The 19798-nt window shown below is 44.4% G+C and overlaps 1 protein-coding gene across 6 annotated transcripts; it reads right to left on the reverse strand.

Annotated features, from left to right (window-relative positions):
* Nucleotides 1-7663: 7663 nt before the first annotated feature.
* Nucleotides 7664-12267, reverse strand: LOC144098892 (defensin-like). Of its 6 annotated transcripts, none has more exons than XR_013307268.1 (6): nt 12190-12267; nt 9703-9768; nt 9541-9578; nt 8973-9167; nt 8332-8391; nt 7910-7987 (listed from the first exon to the last, which is right to left on the reverse strand). XR_013307268.1 is itself a non-coding variant. In XM_077631854.1 (5 exons), exons 1-4 carry the CDS (start codon nt 12236-12238, stop codon nt 8338-8340), a joined length of 207 nt encoding a protein of 68 aa, XP_077487980.1. In that variant the 5' UTR covers nt 12239-12267; the 3' UTR covers nt 7847-7987; nt 8332-8337. The 6 variants fall into 6 exon arrangements, 3 of the variants coding, with proteins under 3 accessions (XP_077487955.1, XP_077487980.1, XP_077487971.1); XR_013307265.1 differs by having other exon boundaries at nt 9541-9625; XM_077631854.1 differs by lacking the exon at nt 8973-9167 and having other exon boundaries at nt 7847-7987.
* Between the last annotated feature and the right edge of the window lie 7531 nt (nt 12268-19798).

Below are 19798 nucleotides of genomic sequence, written 5' to 3' on the forward strand. Positions count from 1 at the left end.
GACGGCAAAAAAGAAGAAAGTGCTCTATTGTTTCCGGCTCCGCACAATACGGACACAATGGGGAGATCGCCAGACCAGGCCTGTATAGGTAAAAATTTAGTTGCGGCACTCGGCAACGAAGCCTCGTGAAGGAAACTTCAAGATTGCGCGATCGCCAGACTGAGCTTCTCCATGGGAACAGTAGGTGCTGGAAGTCGTCCAAGGAAGTAAGCGCTGATGCGCCCAATTCGTTCATTACAGTGTACCGTCGAAAGCGTGCCGCCGTGATGTAAGCAGTTGTTGGAAGCGGGTCAACAATCGGTCCACTCAGGGCTGCCTTCGCTAAAGCATCAGCTGATTCATTTAATAGAAGACCCCTGTGCCCAGGAACCCAAAGAAATCGAATTGATGTGATGCGTGGAGGGATCAGGAATTTTAGAATCCGAAAGAGCTGCGATTCAGTGGACGCCGAGAGGGAAGTGCATAAAGATAACGAGTCCGTAATTATTATTACTGCTGATAAAGAAATTGGTACCTTGCGCAGAGCGAGAACCACTGCTAGAAACTCAACCAGATAGATAGGAGTGAAATCTTGGAATTTTTCTTTGGTCAATAAACGTTTTTCTTCCTCCTCCTCCTCCGTCCGAAAGTGTGCAAGTGCGAGCTGCTCTGCTGGCCTCACGCTGCAACGGTAGGGCATACAGTCACTTTGCTAAGCTGTTACCATTGGGTGTCTATAAAAACTTGAAACGTATCTTGTAACGCCTGTGTGAGAGGTGTATGATGTCGCTTTCCAGTGATCACTTGGAATTTTGCCCGAAAGAGCCTGTAAAGTTGAGAACGCTGTTCTTTGCCTTGCTCATGCAGTAGGTCTGAATCATAGTGCGTTGTGTTAATTCCATTCAGAGAAACAATGTATGAGATTTATTTGTGTTTATGGTGCAGATACACTATGATACTTCATATCGCTGCAAATGTTGGATAGTGCTTTTGTAATAGAGAAATCTGTCTAGCCCCATCCCTTGCAAATTCGAAAAGAATGCTGCCTTGAACGTTCGCGCTACTTGCATGCTACTGAATATTAAAAACTGCGGTTGATAAGGATTTAGTTCATATTAACTTTTGTTGATGTTGGAATGACGTGGTACTGCCCTGTTGCTATCATAGAACATGGAAGAGGGTGCAGTATGACATAGACTGCTGCCTTGAAAAATCTTACTTGCTCAGATGCTATATACCTGTTCGTGTATTAGGCACAAAGCAGTGTTTCATGGCGCCAGATGTTTTATTTAAGTCTTTCAGGGTGACCACCAGGAGCAAATGCGAGAGTGAGTTCCTCCGATAACTGCGAGGTCAATACCTGTATTTGTTCATTTTCTTCGACCCTTGCTGTTTTCGCATTCTGTGAGTGCTTTAATATATCTTACATTTCGTGTGCGTAGCCTTTCACTGAAGTGGGTAAATTTGCTTTCCTCCGTGTGTTCTGAAAGGCAGCCTTAATTTCTCTAGAAAAGTGCAGCGCTATATACCGCACTATGATGCCATTAATGCACAGTGGACAGCCAGATCGCTCCCTGAGCGTGTGAATTTTGAACTTCTCTCGTGTCCTAGTTCAATGATCTCTTCTTCTGTCAATATCCCGAGTCGTGTGTGCTGTGGTTTCAAACTAATAAATTGTGAGTGTTATTAATAATTTGCACTGTGGTCTTTCTCTATGTCAGCTAAACTCGATCCATATGACTCTGTCAAAACCGATTGCGTCCAAAACGCGTGTGCTCAAGAACAGCACTAAAACAATGAGCTATTCCTACAACTATAACTGTACCTCTCAGGCATTAAGTAGACTAGTTGGGCCTGTTGCTAGTTCACGCCTTGAAATTCAGCGTCACACACGTGACGGATACAAGCAGCACAGACGCAGCGAGCGCTAACAATCAGTATTAGCGTCGGTAGTCTGCACTCGCCATGTTTTTTTTTTTAAGTACGACGCCATTGTATAGTTGCCCACACATTTCGAAGAGCACGCTGGCTCCGCACTAAAAGCACCATGTTTCGGACTTATGTGCTTTTATACCTATGCTGCCACAGCGCATCCAGCGTGGCGTTGTTAGGCTTTTTCGTTTCCTGGTTCATCAGGCGACATCACGTGTAACTGACGCAAAGGGACGTCGGTTCGTACCCAGAATGGGTTAAAAGAAGAAGGAAGCATTTCATCACGTTAGGATGCCATTGGCGGCTTTTAGTGCTCTCTTCCCAGAATTCACCGCAATCAGCCGAACCAGTCGGTCTACCCCGCAGGAAAAGGACAAAAAATTGACACAGCGCACGTAATTTACGCCTGACAGTGTGATCGGAATAACATAATTTGTAAATAGAAGCAATGTTCCACCACAAAGCAAAAGCACCATAAAAAATAAACAAGATTCAAAACAAGAAGAATTGACAACAAACTGCACACAAACACTAACAATTGCACACACATCAAAAGAAGAAAGACCAAAATTGGCCCAAATCAGAAAAGAACCTTCTTCGACCGGAATAGAGACAGATGGTGCGCTAACAAAAATTCCTCCAAGATTTTCAATCTCGGATGCTTCAGTAATCTGCCTTGTGAGCTGCGCCATCACCTCCCCCAACAGTTAACGATGCGGTGTTCACTCGGTTGCTTCACACGAGGCGAATTCGTGGTGAATTGCGCAGCATATATTGCCGCGTCACATGTGCACCTACGCACCTAAAAACTCGATATAGAGAAAAGCACGTTAATGGAATCGTGCCAGTAGCTCATCTCGGCGCTCAGTGCACGCAACTAAGCTGCTATTAGTTCAAACTCGGGGGTGAGCAGTCGTATATAGAGTTGCTGTTGTGGCAGTGCCACAGCCTTCCACGCAGGGTATGAGCAGAAGAGTTACGTTTTGGCCGAGTTGGTTCCTCATGCCTTGGAAAATTATTGCTCACACAACAGACAGGAAACGAAAGGGGAACGCACCCAGGCGCAAACTTCAACGCGATTTTATTGTGACTGCAAGAAATATATATACTTTGAAAATCTGGATGATTAGTCACATGAAAAATACAACAGCAATGCCACACTTGTCGAAAGCTCAACGACACCTCGTTTAACATCGCAGAGTGTTTCAGGCTATGAGGGACGCCGTAGTGAAAGGGGCCCGAAATTTAGACCAACTGGTGTTCTTTAACGTGCACTGCCATCGCACAGTACACGGGCCTGTATAGAATTTCGCCTGCAAAGAAATTCGATCGCCGCGGCATTGGATCGAATCCACGTCTTTCGGGTCAGCAGCCAAGCGCCATAACCACTGAGCCACCGCGGCGGCTTACCCTGTAATACCATTTGCCCATCTAAGATATTGTGCTCTCGTGGAATCAGCTCGGCTGGGGAACTGTGTGGACTAGTGAAATTATTTGATATGATCCTGATATCGTGAGTGCTCCATCAGCAGCTTATACTGAATAAATAATTTTAGTTCTTGAGTGTGGAACGCTCTGCGCTCCCCTTACAGTGCGGCAAATATGCTCGAAAATCCCGACAGGCATTAAATGCAGTCTTCATTCGCAGCAGTTGTAGTAGTTTAAACTGGCTTCAATTCGGAGAAGGATTCAGGAACTCGCTTGTTCTCCAAACTCCCCACCAGTCGTTGCTCACAGCTGGACAGTTTGAAATGCTCTCTTCTGCCCGCAGTTCCTTCTAACGAGCTTTTAACAAACACTTGGAATTCCTTTGAACGATACAAAAAAATTATATTTCTTTTCCACAACGCAAATTTTTTCCTTTATGTTTTAGACTGAAACGGGTCGCTGCAGCTCTCAACGCTTTAGGGAGCCGAAACCAATATTAATAAACGCTATGGCTATTGATTACCTCAGCGAGAGCGAATTCAAAAGATATAATGCACACTGCTAAAAATAAGGCCGCCATTTCTGCAGTACGACCGAAGTGCCCCGAACATTCTTTCGGTGGCCAAGACCTGAACAAAAATCTTGCAACTTCAGTCGAACTGCTTTAACGAGATCTTTTACCTGCGCCTTTATTTCATTAGATAAAAAAGTACTTTATTTGGAAAACAACGAATTATATTAAAATTACGATACGACTGGGTTAAGTTTTGACTTTCCCTTATCGTAGTCTTCGTGTAGTCTGACTATTATATGAACGGTACCATTCGTTTGTGCTTCTATATTCCAGTCGTCTTCCTTCGAAACTGTGAAGAGTGCACACGTTCCCGAAAATTCTGCGCTTGTAACAACGCTTGTAGGCTGAACGTTGTGTCTATGTTGGCTCATGCGTGGATATTTTCATCAGACGCAGGAACCATGACAAGACACCTGTTCTTTTAACTGTTGAAAACAGGTGCAATAAGCTCGGATTACCACGCATGCCGTGCTTGCGCGAAGCGCAAACAGCAGTCCACAAAACAATATCGCGATGGCCAGTGAGCACTCCTTGGAAAGATGTACAGGGCACAAAATAAAAAAAAAAGATTAGAAAACAGACTTTATCTTATATTGCTAAGTGACAGCGACGGCATGGTTATTGATTTCGCTACCGACCGTTGCTGTTTTGCTTTATGATATATGTCGAAATAGGATATGCCGAAAGGCCACAGTTAAATGGCTGTAACCTACCTCTGCTGGAGACGCCGCGAAGGATGAGTAGTTATGGCGCTCGGCTGTTGGCCGGAAAGATGCGGGTTCGATCCCGCCCGCAGCGGCCGAATTTCGATGGAGGCGAAATTCGAGGCCCGTGTACAGTGCGATGTCAGTGCACGTTTAACCCCAGGTGGTTGAAATTTCCGCAGCCCTTCACTACGGCGTCTCTCATAGCCTTAGTCGCTTTGGGACGTTAAACCCCTATAAACCAAACCAAACATACTTCTAATGGAACCCTGCGTAATGATCACGGCTTTGAAGTTGTCATACGTTTTTTTTTTTTTTTTAATCTCGAAGTCTTCCCGTCTCGCATAACAGGCTGTGAGTAGGCACCCGAGGAAAGAAGCGTTTGTTTCTAAAGATACGCTATTTTTTTAGCGCATTTTTATTTCAAGGCTTACAGTAGTCAGTAAAATTATGTCGAGTAACGTCAGCAATGTTACTAAGGCGCAATCATTTGTAATACAGAAATACCTCTCTTATTCACAAAATCAATGACCAAGTCTCTGTCCACCTCATATCTTGACCGACTGCAGTGCACAAAACCAGAAAAATGTTCAAAGCAGAATTCACCAAGCTCTATCCTTATGTATATGGCAGCCTCCAAGAACAGATTATATCTCGCTGGGATCTACGCTATGTGGCCGTTAAAGGCGGTGATCTTCAGTAAGCGCACTCTGCGTAACTTTTCGAATTGCTTTGTGTTTTTATGGCACACGAGCGGCTGAGTCTCTCATGCACCCAACGCAAGCTTTTAATGCATTTTCAAGTGTTCCTGACATTGAGTGCGAATAATTCAGGCACTTTATTGATGCGCGGGGAGAAAGTAAAGAAAGTTTTTTCGCACAATATCTTCAACTGAGAGTTCCTGTTTCATCACTGAGAGTTTGCGAAGACATTATTTCAAACGGAATGTCGTGCATGTACACTGGAGATGAAAACAAAGCAGTTAAACTGTACTAAAAGATGAAGATAGCGTGTGCTTATCGGTGAGCAATAAGCGAAAGCGGGGGAGCCCTGAACAAGCTGGTTCCTAGGTATGGACGAACTTTTTAAAATTAAATTAGTTCAGGCAATGCGTTTAGTGACGAGTTTAATATTAGCCGCTCATTAACAGCGGCACTCAAACACAAGGAACGAAGGCTCAAGTCTGCATTTTGCTCTCCGCTGGATCTTTATTGCTACAAGTCATTGAAATTATCAGCTGAAGTTTCAAAGGCCACATTTCTCTACTTCAAAACTCGGCAAAGAGATGGAAGTAGCACAGCGCTATTCGTCGTAACAATTTAAAAATCGCCTTACCAGCACTGGATAATTTAAAAAGACAATCGCAGTGGGGATCAAATGAATGTAAAACTAATTACAAATTATAGACACCACATGTGCTGTGAAAGATTATCAAAACGAAAATAGAAGCGTGCTGTATATGAAAGCAGGAGCCATATGATCATCGCTCTAGAAAACACTGCACGTAGGCTATAAAGCTAAAAAAAACTAGCAAGAAATTCTTCCTTAACGCCGTAAAAACAGTGAAGTACGAATTAGTTTCTAATGACACATTTCTGAACCTTAATAATTGAAAGTTCTCTCGAAGCCTTCTTCTTCAAGCAGCATTTTCTAAAAGCTCTCCTTCAGCAATCTTTGTGTACTAACCACTTCTGCGCTTACACGTTTCATTTTCACTACACTTCTGATGTCTTTGTGTACGTGAATTTTCTTCCCACCAGTTGAAAGGGAGAAAGCTGGTAATATTAGCAGTGTAGAAGCTTAACAGAAGTCAGCAGCCTGCACGCTTGCCCACTATAATAAATGCGCGACGAAAACTGAGAGCCGCTATAAAATACATTATTTCCCCTTAATGAAAGCAGTTCTTCCTTGTATCTTGGTCTGTGACCTTCGGAGCTTTCCTCTAAGCCACAGGTGAGCCCACTTGTCTTTGCGGGGGCGTCGGCTCATGCAACGAGGCAGATAGAGCATGGAGGGTACAAAGTCAATTTGATAACTGCATTCCGCTTTCCTCCGCCTATAGAAAACAATAGTTTCAAGGTAATTTGCCTAACATTCCACGTCGGCATGAAAAACAATTCGGCGACTATTGTCAACTTCCTAAGCCCACGCATTCTTCTGATGCATCGTCCAGTATGTGACAAATTTCAGTGTAAGAACTGGGATTCTACTTGAACCAAACTTTTCTAACGAGATGGTCATTCGTATGGAATACTGCATCAGAGATATAAAGCTAGTTTAAAACGCTCTCTGACCACTCATGTGCAAATAAATGGCACTGGATTGTACGGTCTTCCGGCTCATGCACTGTAGCTCTTGATAAAGCACTGCCAACGCAGCTTCGCACTGGTAGAAATCGAGAAGGGTATCATCATGACTTAAAAAGAGCGAGCGACCAGTAACGATGTTCTAAACTTGCAATCCTACAGGTGCTCCCTTATCCGCGCCTCTTCACGATGCTACTAATGAACGAGGCGGTTAAGAGCACAGCTACTAGTGCAGGTTTCTCGGCATCTTTGAGAGCTGCTGGCCCGCGATTTGCAAAGACGAGCCGCTTGGCGTTAACCTGACGCCATGACCACGGAGTGGCACCATCGTTGTGTGCCTCTCTTGCGTCCGCCAGTTTCGGCTTCGCGGACACACTCTTCCTGGTACCGTCGCCGTTGTCTGACTTCTGCATTGCGCTTGAGCACGCCGGGATACTTTCAAGGCTTTCACGGGTGAAGGAGAAACGTATTTATAACCCAGTTCAGGATGAGCTGGGGTGAAACTAAGAGAAAGTGTACGCGCGATTCTGCATGCCTGTGCAGACGCTGCGTTCGGTACCGTTCAGAATAAGTACGTGCAACAATTAGACCAAGCAAATGACGTCTGGTTTTGTTGCTATTATCGTTCCTGGTTCTGAAAAGTTGGATCAGAAGGCGGTAGATGCTAAAAATTAAAATAAATTATTGTTTTTCTTGTTGCTAAGTAATGGCGCGGTTATGCGCTCAGTTAGCGCATGAAAACAAGAAAAGGATCTTTACAGCTTATTATCCATATTTATTAAAAACTTCTTTGTATCCGCAATTCATAGCGACGAGGGTTCCCATCGCCGGCAAAGTCCCAAAGTATAAAGACATTGTACTCGACATCTTCCGGTTGACAGGCTCTGCATCAGACAGTTCTCATTCAATGGGGCGAAGGTGTCATGTCTACCCAGATAGCAATAAACGCCAGCACGTGCAGATGTGCGTGAACACCCCGCCACAGTACCCAGTCTGTAGGCGAAGGCTATGGCAGTAACGATCACATGCCTCCCGGTAAAAAGGGTCGCAGAATAGCGTACGTCCTGCAAAAAGAATGAGGAATTTTGAACACAGTATTGAGGCATTGAGGGACTGCATTCCAACAACCCAAAGGAAAAAAAAAGACAATTATACATGGCAACATCAATACCGGTTCATCTGCACATCAAAAGTTAATGACTGAACTTCGATTTATCGAATTACTCGGTTTCAGTTTCCCCAGCACTTAGTTTTTTTTCTCTTATTGTTACAGTTTAAAAGAATTCACGTCAGCAGTGAACTAGAGGAATATAAACCCATTTTCTGCATTCACTGTTGCAAATATTTCGCGTCGCAGCAAGCGAGAGTTTTGTCCGCGTGCCGGTTTATAGCCTCAAAAAGAACTCACGGACTCTCACGCGGGAGACTTCAGCTTTGCCTTCTTCGACAAAATCTTTCGACAGGACTCCTGCAAGAATGAGATGAAAGAGCAGAACTCAGTGTTCCTCCTAAATACCGTATGTAGAGGACAGAAAAACTAAGTTGAGCTCAGGTGGCCCCAGGTGTTCGGAGAAATATTGAGCCCTTCTACGAGATTTATGTTGTTTCCGTGAAGTTCTCACAAGGAACTCCGTCTGAACACATTTGTCCGAAAATGTAGTGAAAAGGCGAAGGCGAGAGTTTCAAAAAGCATTCAAGCAGGCCAGTTCCTGTATAAAATTGACAGATAAATGTTGAACGTCCAGCATTCCACGTCACACATTTTAACGCAAGTATACTTTAGAGATGCGTATCTCGGTGGAAGACTATCGCTATCTCTCATAGTTTCTCCTATGCACCCGAAGGCGTTTTTTTTCAAAGCTGCAAAAATTCCCTTACTGTGCCGAGCGGGATAAAAGTGTAAATTTATTCACACAGGTGCGGCCAGGTAGGTCATTTGTATCGTCAGAAGCAAGACAAGAATGTCTCGAATGCTTCCAGCGTTTTTTTTTTCAAAGCTCCAAAATTCCCTTACTGTGCCGAGCGGGATAAAAGTGTAAATATACTCACACAGGTGCGGCCAGGTAGGTCATCTGTATCGTCAGAAGCAAGACAAGAATGTCTCGAATGCTTCCACCATCACTATTTTCATAGGAGTCACCGCTCTAGATTCAAGGGTTGTATTTTCTTTCAGCCAGGCCCATATATGCAGAGGCTTTAAAGTGCTTAGAAATTTCGGGTACCTCAGATGCGCTAGATTGTGTGCTAGAAGAGAAAGGCGGAGAGCCGATGTAGTGCTGCAACACTAGATCAACCAAGTAACTTCTCTCGTACTTCTCTCATCGTCGGAAAGGTTTCACCAATTCTACTTCCGAGAGTGCCGTATTGCACGTATCCTATCTCCTGACACCTTCCAGCGCAGAAAATTAGAAATATACAGGTGTCCATTTCACCGCCTGAGTGTCATAGAGATTAGCAGGCATATGAAAAAATAACTCCAATATTGTGAAGCCTTGCTAGGCAAAGCATGTCGTAATCAGCTGTGCTGTCCAAGAAAATATCATCACAAATTTGTAAACAATTCCATTAGTATCGGAGAAGAGATCATGGCTTCAGGCTCCAAAAGAAACTATGATACCTGTATCCTCCGTGCCGAGGCCCATTGTGTCCATACGCCTGGGGTGACAGTCGAGGCATGGGGCTGAAGTGGCTTGTACGAATTTCTGCCAGTGAGCAGATATTTCACTTTCTAAGCCCTTTTTTTGTTTTTTACGGCCCTTCTCTAATAATGTGCACTCACCGGCAACCAGGACAAAGACAAAGGCAACGGCGAGCAGCTTCATCTCTCCTTGCTGGATGATGTTATCTGCAAAAGACGAAAAACGATTAAAAAATTTAGGCTGTATACACAATCGAATATATCATAATCGCTTCAGAAAACATTATCTGCGCCATTTATCTGCGCTTCTCGTAGGTTAGGGGAATCCACAACGGTGGAGTAAATGTCTAATACGGGGACTATTACTGACTGGAATCCACCCAAGCGCAGCCATATGTCAACTAAGGAGAGGCAAACAGTTGCACAGAAATTTTGTAGTTAAAGAAAAATTCGACGCGTCCGGTGTTCGAACCTGGGACCACCGTTTCACCGTAGCCGTCGCACTACTGGGACGGCTAGCACTTTGTAGGGCGAAAGTGAAGTGATCAATAACGCGAAGTGGGAACGGTGCTGGGCCAATGTTTGTGGGAATGTCCTATGTACCGTATAGCAATATCCAAGCTTCCAATTCCTTCTCCCATTCAGCCACAAGTGAACTGACTCTCGGGAGCTTTTTGATCACACGGAGTATTCGTACATTACGAAGCAGGTGGACGCGGGAGTTTGGACTCTCCATACGCCAGTTAAACTGTAGCGACAATGGGCATCATGAATACGCGATAGAAAGTGTCTCGTCAGGAACGACTGAGGAACTTCGAGTCAGGAAGTTCACTTCTGCAGTGTAGAAGTAGGATCGAGCATAAATTTATAAACGATATTTTTTTCCCTCAGTGGCGACCTAGAGGGTTTGAACTTCAGTCTGACATTAAGGAGTTGATAGGTTCCTTCAACAGTGCGGCCGTGTAAGCGCCGGAGATGCAGTCTGTACAAGCCTTCCCCAGGCATTGTGCTCGGCTTATCAGGGGTTAAATGCTTGGTAAACGGGTCGTTGACCTCGCCTTCAGTCGACGATGAAAATCCTGTGTCATGGCGCTGTTCGCCAAAGCTAACCTTTCGGCTAAAATCTCATTATCACCACCACCTCCGTCATCTTTATTTTTATTTTCTTTCAAAAAATAATGTAAAACAAGAATCTTGAACTGGGAAGGATGGAGAGAGGGGTGGCGTCGTGGGACAAATGTTACTTGGCGTTCGTGCCCTCGCTTTAATGCCTCACTTTGATATAATTTATCGAATTTAATCTGGCCGGAGCACTCCACTAAGGCGCCTCTTTCCATCTCCCACCTTTCCTTGCCACCTTCATACCTTCCGTCGTAATGAAGTTTATGTCCTCACTGAGGGCGACACTGGTACTAGGCCTTTCGTGTCCTCATACAGCATTCGCATCTACAACTTTTTGCAGTAATCCAAAATTTTCGCGTGAGAAAAAATATTGACGAAATAGAAAAGGAGGACAACTATATCAGGTATTCATCGAGGAATGCATATAAATTACATTGCAGTTATAGCTTGTTAGATGTCCCTAGTGTAACGCCGGTAATCCTACTTATTTTCGTTTTTTCTGGCTAAGCATACATTGTACGCAGTGCAGCCTAAACCAAACCACCTTCATGCCTTTATGGAAAGAAGGTTATCAGGCGCCAGGCGCCATTGGGACTAAGTCGTCTCTGCTCTTTTGCCTCGAGTTCTAGGAAGTAACACTGCGCTGGCTTTATATAGTTTGTCACTTGCAGAGGATGATACTTCACGTACATGGCTCCGTTCAACGTTTGCATTAAAGTCAATTATTGTCGTGTAACAGCTGGGTGGAAACACTGCTAAATATAGACAATAGCAGGGCGAAATTTGTTGCTCCACTCGCTTTAACTACGTGGAGTCTAGGTGGCGAAGGTTAGGAGAAAGTTTTCAACCTATATTTCACTGAGGCTGCGGCTGCTATGCGACTGAATTCACATGCTAGCCATGAGAGTCACGAGATGAAGCCAGCAACTGCTCCGTGGCTGATAACGAACGAAGCGTGTAGGAACTCCGCAAGTCATCACGAGTATAATGAGGGTAAGTATCGTGGTTACGAGTGTTCTTTCAAGCGAACAAGATGCATATATCTTGCCTAGTGAGAGGAGCAGTGCCTTTCGATAAAGTGCACTTGGAGAATACAGAATCTGAAAGCTAAGAAAATGATTTATGGCAAGTTGCGTCCAAGGTGATGAGTACCATTTGGTAATTATTAGCAGAATAGAAAAAAGCATCAACTTGTGAAAATTAAAAAAATTCTCCTACTGTGTCACTTTTTTGATAGGCCATTAAGCAGTCTTCATATCCTTGGTGTTCTAGGAAGACTCCCTCAATAGCGTGGTCGGTTTTCAACGTATCGTTGACTATAATTCAAAAACCTTGTAATAAAGATAGCTCAATTCTGTACAATACCGCATCAACAATATTCTGCCGATCGAATCATCGCTAACAGTGGAAATTGTACTACAACGGACGTTTAGTATATCAGTTTGAACTGCCTCTAAAGAACAGCGGCACGCAGAAAATGGTACATGGAACCATCGGGCCACTTACTTTCTCGTGTCCGCTTCTTGACGTTAGAGGATGCACTGAACATCTCCATTCGCAAGCACTTATCTGCAACGCGCCTATCTTGGAGCGACAGGGAACCGAAATTTGATGCGTCTCTTAACTAGAATTTTCCCGGGCGCCTCCTCGGCAGGGCGCACCGAGGAGGATGATTCACTGCGGAACTGCAAAACGACAGAGCGTCATTCGAGCCTTAGCCTACGTACATCCGAATGAGTGACGGCAGGACGCAATCGGAGACGCGCACACTGGTCAACTAGAGGAGACAGCAGTGATTACATGAAGAAAAGGGAAGCAGTAAAAAAGCCCCTTGAATTTCTCCAGCAAGTTGCAAGCGAAACCACTCAGCATTCAGAGATGCTTGTTCAACGATAGCCCGCAAATTTAACGGCCATTATTAATAAACTCCTACCAATTTAAAGAATACAGCCACATAATTTTGGTCACATGATTTCTTCTCTCCAACACATTAGAATAAATTAAGCTCTTTCAAGATCTCTCGGTTTTATCAATTGAGTGTTGGCTATATCACGGGAAGCATGAAAAAAAGCTACACTGTAATAAAATCGCTGATACGTAGTCTTAAATCACTACAACGCTGAATCCAGCCTGCTGCAAGAGATGGAATGCCAACAAACGAACTATCACCGCTTATTTTGCACGTTTTCTAAAAGCTCCTTACACGTCACTGCTATCGTTCGGTCGAAACAGCATCAAGAAGATATTGAATATTATATTATTTTGAAGCCGTAGGGGAATACCACGCGGTGATCGATCTATACTAATGTAGAACGCATCATCTGAAAGAGAAAAACACGCCCGAAAGCAAACCTTTTTTGCCCACACTCTTTTCAACAGCAAGCAGCGTAAATAAAAACGCTGAAGTTCCCAACGTGTGTTCTGTGGTCCTCGCCTCAAGAGCTGTTTTCTGTTGAACCCCTGCTGCTTTCTCCAAAATGGAGCATATCAGGAGACAAACGGAAGCATCCTATTGGGGCTTTAAATGCTGCTGTCACAAGGACAGTCGCCTTCGACTAGGCAAGCAAGTAGAACAGTGTAGTAGTTCCGCTGAGCTATGTGGAGTGAAGAGCACTGAATGCTGCTGCCTCGTTAAAAAAAAGACCGGTGCGATGCTGTCGTCATGTGACATTTAACAGTTGTGCCGCTGCCAAAATCAGTTGACATTAGTAGTGAAGGCGGGGTTCGATTGCGGTCTTGAGCCAAGCGAAAGCGACATGTTAAGACTGTGGAAATGGAGTTAATATACTGTCGCGCAATAATGGGCTGAGTGGACAAGCACAAATAAGAATGAAATAATAAAGCCTTTATTGCAAGTGTCCGAGGCATGGCCCCCAGCCGCTTTTGGGAAATTAGGAGGTGGGGTAGGGGTTTAAGTGCAGAGGCAACTTTTCTTGGGTCTTCTTCATAGCCTTCAGAGCTGCGCGTCATATGTCCATCGACCCCTCTCACACTACACTAAGCAGGCTGCTTTTATTACCATATGTCGCGATGGCCTGTTGTGCTGCTACATGGGCTCGATCGTATCTCTTCTGCTAGGGTGTCATGTCGGCTTATGTTATGTCCAGAATTCTCTCTCTCTCGCGCGAGAAAGGCGGCAAAGTCCATTATAAATGTTGTAGATCTGCTCTGCAGTGTGCATCTATTGTGCAAAGGTGTGTCGTGTCTTATCTGGAGGAAGACTTCAATAATACATCTGACTTCATTTAGGACTGCTTTGGGCTTAATACTAGAACAAACATAGCATCCGAGCAAGGGTGATTTTGAAAGGGAGCAGACCATGACATGTGACATAGAGCACTCTATTCCATGGTCATTATAATAAGAGGGCAATATCACGTCACCGTAACGTCAACAAAACTCAATGTCAGATAAATCCTGATCAGTCACACTTTTTAGTACTCAGTAGCATGTAAGTAGCAAAAACGTTCGAGGCAGCATTGACTCGTATCTGCAGGAAATAGCGCTACATATTTAACTTTTATGAGAGAAGTCTCCAACAATTCCAGCGATATGAAGGATGGCAGCATTCCTTCACCTCAAGCGCATAGAATTATTATGCATTATTTAACTGAGCAAAGTGAAGCCTAAGCAGAATCATTCAGTGCTGCGGCGGTGTCAAGGATATGACCAGAATTCCCAATGGAACAAGCACTTTAGTGCAAACTTGCAACTGGTTATAGGAAAGCCACATCTGTAACCTCCCACACTATATTTATACGACACCTTTCTGGTATTTATAGGCACCCTGGAATAAGGCATTTCAAAGTGACTGTATACCCTACCTTCGCAGTGCGAGCGGTGCAGCTCGCATTTCGAAACTTTCCAACGGAGGATGAGGAGGAGGCAAAGCATTTGTTGACCAAAGAAAAGTTTTTGCCTGAGCTGGTGGTTGCAGACCTCAGTCCAGGACCGCAGTGGCCTTTGCCAACGTGCGCACCAGTTGGTTGAGCGCTCGTAGGCTCTACAAGGTGACATTGGTCAGTTGCCCCTCCCACTGCTCGGGTGACGTCTCCGGTAACTGTATATGAGTCCTTCGTGTGCTATGCGCTCTTCGTCTCGAACCAGACCGTATTTTCGAAGGCAGCGGCGCGAAAACCTACGACTGGAATTGTGGTCGGTATGGCAACAGAGAAGCGACCACATGCAGCCGACGAGAACATATCAGGACGATAAAAAGCAACCAAGTTCCTTAATATGACGCTCACAAAAAGCAAGCAGCCTCCGGCAACGAAGACACGAGATTGCGAGACCTTGGTCAATGTGTAGGTATTAGAGCCACTGCCTCTCCTGTGAAAGAACGCGAACTAAAATAATTTTTTTTTTTACAGCGCAGCTGTATGCCTCTACCATCCAAGGAAACTTTCGTGTTGTCGGCGTAGTCAGCAAAAAACGCCAGGCTAAAAGTTGAATGCTACTCAGAGTGCAAAAGTACCCAACAGCACAGAAATCGTATATCATTCTGATCATAAAGCAGTCGTAATGTTAAATTTTTTTTAATTACAATAAAAAAAAATCGTTACTAATACAAAACATACAGAAAAAAAGAGAAATGAAAAATATAGAAACTAAACTAAAATAAAAAATGTAGACTAAAAATAGAATACAAGTTATAAAATTAGACATTAAAAATAAAAATTGAAAACTATATAAATGATGCATGTGCTTTGAAAACAGGAGAACAGCATAGGGCCTGGTAGTCTTTTTCTTCAAGAAAAAAAAACACAAAACAAGCATAAAAACCACATGATAGATGATAATGTGCGCGTGAACAATGAGAACACCGTTTCACCAATGCAACTCAATCAAACACCATTCATGGTTCATGCATTGATTTAACCTTGGCAAAGAATATCTCTACAGGTAGAACTGAAGACTGTTGTATGTGTATATCGTACTGTTAATAAAGCAGTCATGAATGTCATTGTGAAGTTATAAAGGGTAATGTAAGTACATTTCACGTGTCTCTGGTTTCACTGTATTTAGAGTCACGCGTGCGAATTTTCAAGTGACGTCGCAATGGGTAATTTGTTGCCGTTTTACAGCTTTGCTATCAAACCACCTTCACAGTGTGGATTGGAGTCACTTTTTTTTAAACTAAAGCTTTACTACGGCAGCCAGCGAGCCATTTGGGCTCGTCGCGTACTTCAGCCGTATGCCGTATGTCGTGTGCCGTGGGCGACAAACGACTTTGAGCGGCCGTTGCCTAGCAACGCCACATTCGCGCTCCAACAGATGGCGACGCCATCGACGCTGCTGCCGTCGCCGCTCGCTCCACCAGGTGTGCTCTGCTGGGGTAGAAGAGGTAGAGGAGGTGTCGCCTAACGGGGGTTATATATTCATATATATACATGCGCTTCGCCTCAGTGTATTGTAGTCGTTATGGAGAGCGCGAAAGAGAAGCAACAACGACAGAACGAAGCGAGGAAAAGACAACGCGCTCAAGAGACCCCACAAGAACGCACCGCCCGACTCGAGAAGCGTCGTAACGAAGATGCAGATACAAGTCGTACCACATCCCACAGTGACTCTTCAACTGCGGAAGAGGCCTTTTTGTGTTCTCGAGAGCGTCGGAATGAGACGCTGCGTTGGCGAAGTGGTGAGGAAACGAAGCTTTCGCAATTCAGCAAGGGTAAACCAGAGCTAAACCACACCCAACTTTGAAAACATGCGTTGCACTTTCCAGCCAAATCCACGCAACAAAATGATTTTTAAAGCCTGTAATTAGAATGATGTTTTAAATGGTTATAAATCATGAATATGTAACCAATTATTTTTGTCTTATTTTGTTCCCGGGGGTTCAATCCTACAATCGGAATTTTTTTCCATGTGGACAGCCATCAACACCATTACGACCACTAAAGGTGATATTGCGTAACGGAGAACTGAGAATTATTAACGAATTCCAACTGATTCATACGCAGCGATAGCAGATCTGACAGCACCTACAACACCGGACGCGGTGGACAGCGGCATCAGGAAGAGACTGAAACGTATGCCAAATATGGGAAAAAACATCCAAATTATATGGACACCCGTTCACACTGGAACGGACGGGGGAAATGAAGCCGCGCGCGTGGCCGCCGTGCAAGCGGTTGGGCTTGATGAATCGTACAACGCTCCACACTTCAACTTCCTGCAGAACCCGATAGAAGTGTTCAATGAAGGCTCCTCCGGCAGAGGACTGAAGCACAACGTTCGCATCAAAAATAGAAGAGGCAGCAGGCGTCGATTATCGGGAGCAGCCCCAGTGTCGCTGCAAGTTGGCACTAAGGGCCAGCTCAGCCGGACAAAAGAGATCATCTTAAATAAAGTTACAGCAAGCGCAGCGTGCACCCCGTACGCATACTTCACAAGCGGACGCTCGCCAGAGACGACACACCTTTGCACAACAAATGCACACTGTAAATGGTATCTACAACATTTAGTTTGAACTTGGCCACTTTTCTCTCTCGAGAGAGAAAGAATTCGAGACATAACATATGAATACATGACCATTCTAGCAGAACTGGTACGATCGAACCCATGTAGCAGCGCAACAGGCCATCGTGGCATATGGTAATGAAAGCTACCTGCTTAGAGTAGTGTAAAAGAGGTCGACGGACTTATGACTCGCTGCTCTGAAGGCTATACGGACGACCCAAGAGAAGTTGCTTCTGCACCTACAACCCTACCCCACCTCCTAATTTCCCAACAGTGGCTGGGAGCCATGGCCTCGGACACTTGCGATAAAGAATTTATTAATTCATTCTTATTTGTGCTGGTTCACTCAGTTCATTTTCGCGCCTCAGTATGTTAACTCTATTTCCACAGTCTAAATTTATGTCGCTTACGCTTGGCTCCAGACCGCATTCGAACTCCGCCGTCGCCACTTATGTAAACTGATCTTGGCAGCGGCATGACGTTTTAATGTCACATGACAACCGCATCGTACCGGTCATCTTTTTTGTTACGAGACCGCAGTATTCAGTGCTCTCCGCTCCCCATAGCTCAGCGGAACTACTACACTGTTCTACTAGCTTGTCTAGTCGAAGGCGACTGTACTTGTGACAGCGGGATTGGAAGCGCAATAGGATGCTTCCGTTCATCTCTAGAAATTCTCTATTTCGGAGACAGCATCAGCGGTTCAACTGAAAGCAGCTCTTGAGACGAGGACCACAGACCACAAGCTGCGAGCTTAAGCATTTTTATTTACGCTGCTTGCTGTTTAAAAATGTGAGTTCAACAAAGGTTTTGCTTGCGGCCGTGTTATCGTCTTTCAGATTATGCGTTCGACATTAGTATAGATTGATCGCCGCATAGTATTCCCCTACGACTTTTAAAATTATATAATTGAATATCTTCTTGATTACTTTTCGGTTACAACAACCGAACAATAACAATAGTTCTGACGTGTAAGGCGCTTTTAGATGGCTTTCAAAGTAAGCAGTGATACTTCGTATGTTGTATTTCCATCTCTTGAAGCAGGCTGGCTTCAGCATTGCAGTGATATAAAACTGCGGCTCAGTGATTGTATTGCAGTGCAGCTTCTTTTTGTTCATGCTTCACGTGACACAGGCCCTCTTTTCAAGCCACAGCCAAGAATCAATTGATAAAACCGAGAGATCTTTGGAGAGATTCATTAATTGTAATGTGTTGGAGAGAAGAAATCATGTGAGCAAAATTTGGTAGCTATAGTCTTTAAACTGGTATTAGTTTATTAATGGTGGTCGTTATATTTGTGGCCTATCGTTGGACAAGCATCCCTGAATGCTGAGTGGCTTCGCTTGCAACTTACTGGAGAAATTCAAGGAGCTTTTTTTACTGCTTCCTTTTTTTCAAGTAATAACTGCTGTCTCCTTCAGTTGAACAGTGTGCGCTTCTCCGATTGCGTCCTCCCGTCACTCATCCGGATGTACGTAGGCTGAGGCTCGAATGGCGCTCTGCCTTTTTGCAGTTGCGCTGCAAAACATCCTCCTCGGTGCGCCCTGCCGAGGAGGCGCCCGGGAAAATTCTAGTTAAGAGACGCATCAAATTTCGGTTCCCTGTCGCTCCAAGATAGGCGCGTTGCATATGAGTGCTTGCGAATTGCAATTTTTGGTGCATCCTCTAACGTCAAGAAGCGGACACGAGAAAGAAAGTGCCCCGATGGTTCCATGTACCATTTTCAGAGTGCCGCTCTTCTTTGGAGGTAGTTCAATACCAATATAGTAAACGTCCGTTGTAGTACCATTTCCACTGTTCGCGATGATTCGATCAGCAGAATATTGTTGATGCGGTATTGTACAGAATTGAGCTATCTTTATTACAAGGTTTTGAATTATAGTCAACGATACGTTGAAAACCGACCACGCTATTGAGGGAATCTTCCTAGAACACCAAGGATGTGAAGACTGCTTAATGGCCTATCAAAAAAGTGACACAGTAGGAATTTTTTTTTAATTTTCACAAGTTGATGCGTTCCTCTTCTGCTAACAATTACCAAATGGTACTCATCACCTTGCACGCAACTTAATAATAATAATAATTGGTTTTGGGGGAAAGGAAATGGCGCAGTATCTGTCTCATATATCTTTGGACACCTGAACCGCGCCGTAAGGGAAGGGATAAAGGAGGGAGTGAAAGAAGAAAGGAAGAATAGGTGCCGTAGTGGAGGGCTCCGGAATAATTTCGACCACCTGGGGATCTTTAACGTGCACTGACATCGCACAACACACGGGCGCCTTAGCGTTTTTCCTCCATAAAAACGCAGCCGCCGCACACGCAACTTGCCATAAACCGTTTTCTTAGCTTTCAGATTCTGTATTCTCCAGGGTCACTTTATTGAAAGGCACTGCTCCTCTCAATAGGCAAGATATATTCATCTTGTTCGCTTGAAAGAACACTGGTAACCACGATACTTACCTCATTATACTCGTGTTGACTTGCGGAGTTCCTACACGCTTCGTTCGTTATCAGCCATGGAGCAGTTGCTGGCTTCATCTCGTGACTTTCATGATCTAGCATGTGAATTCATTCGCATAGTAGCCACAGCCTCAGTGAAAGATAGGTTGAAACCTTTCTCATAACCTTCGCCACCTAGACTCCACGTAGTTAA

This window comes from Amblyomma americanum, chromosome 1, assembly GCF_052857255.1.
Source record: "Amblyomma americanum isolate KBUSLIRL-KWMA chromosome 1, ASM5285725v1, whole genome shotgun sequence".
In the NCBI taxonomy this organism is placed as follows: Eukaryota; Metazoa; Arthropoda; class Arachnida; order Ixodida; family Ixodidae; genus Amblyomma; species Amblyomma americanum.

Coding starts and splice junctions, on each gene's coding strand:
- LOC144098892 (XM_077631829.1), bottom strand. CDS start 12,238: ATGGAGATGTTCAGTGCATCCTCTAACGTCAAGAAGCGGACACGAGAA. Junction 8,392..9,702: donor TGTCTTTGTCCTGGTTGCCG/GTGAGTGCACAT, acceptor TCATTCTTGCAG/GAGTCCTGTCGAAAGATTTT. Junction 7,988..8,331: donor AGTCTCCCGCGTGAGAGTCC/GTGAGTTCTTTT, acceptor TTCTTTTTGCAG/GACGTACGCTATTCTGCGAC.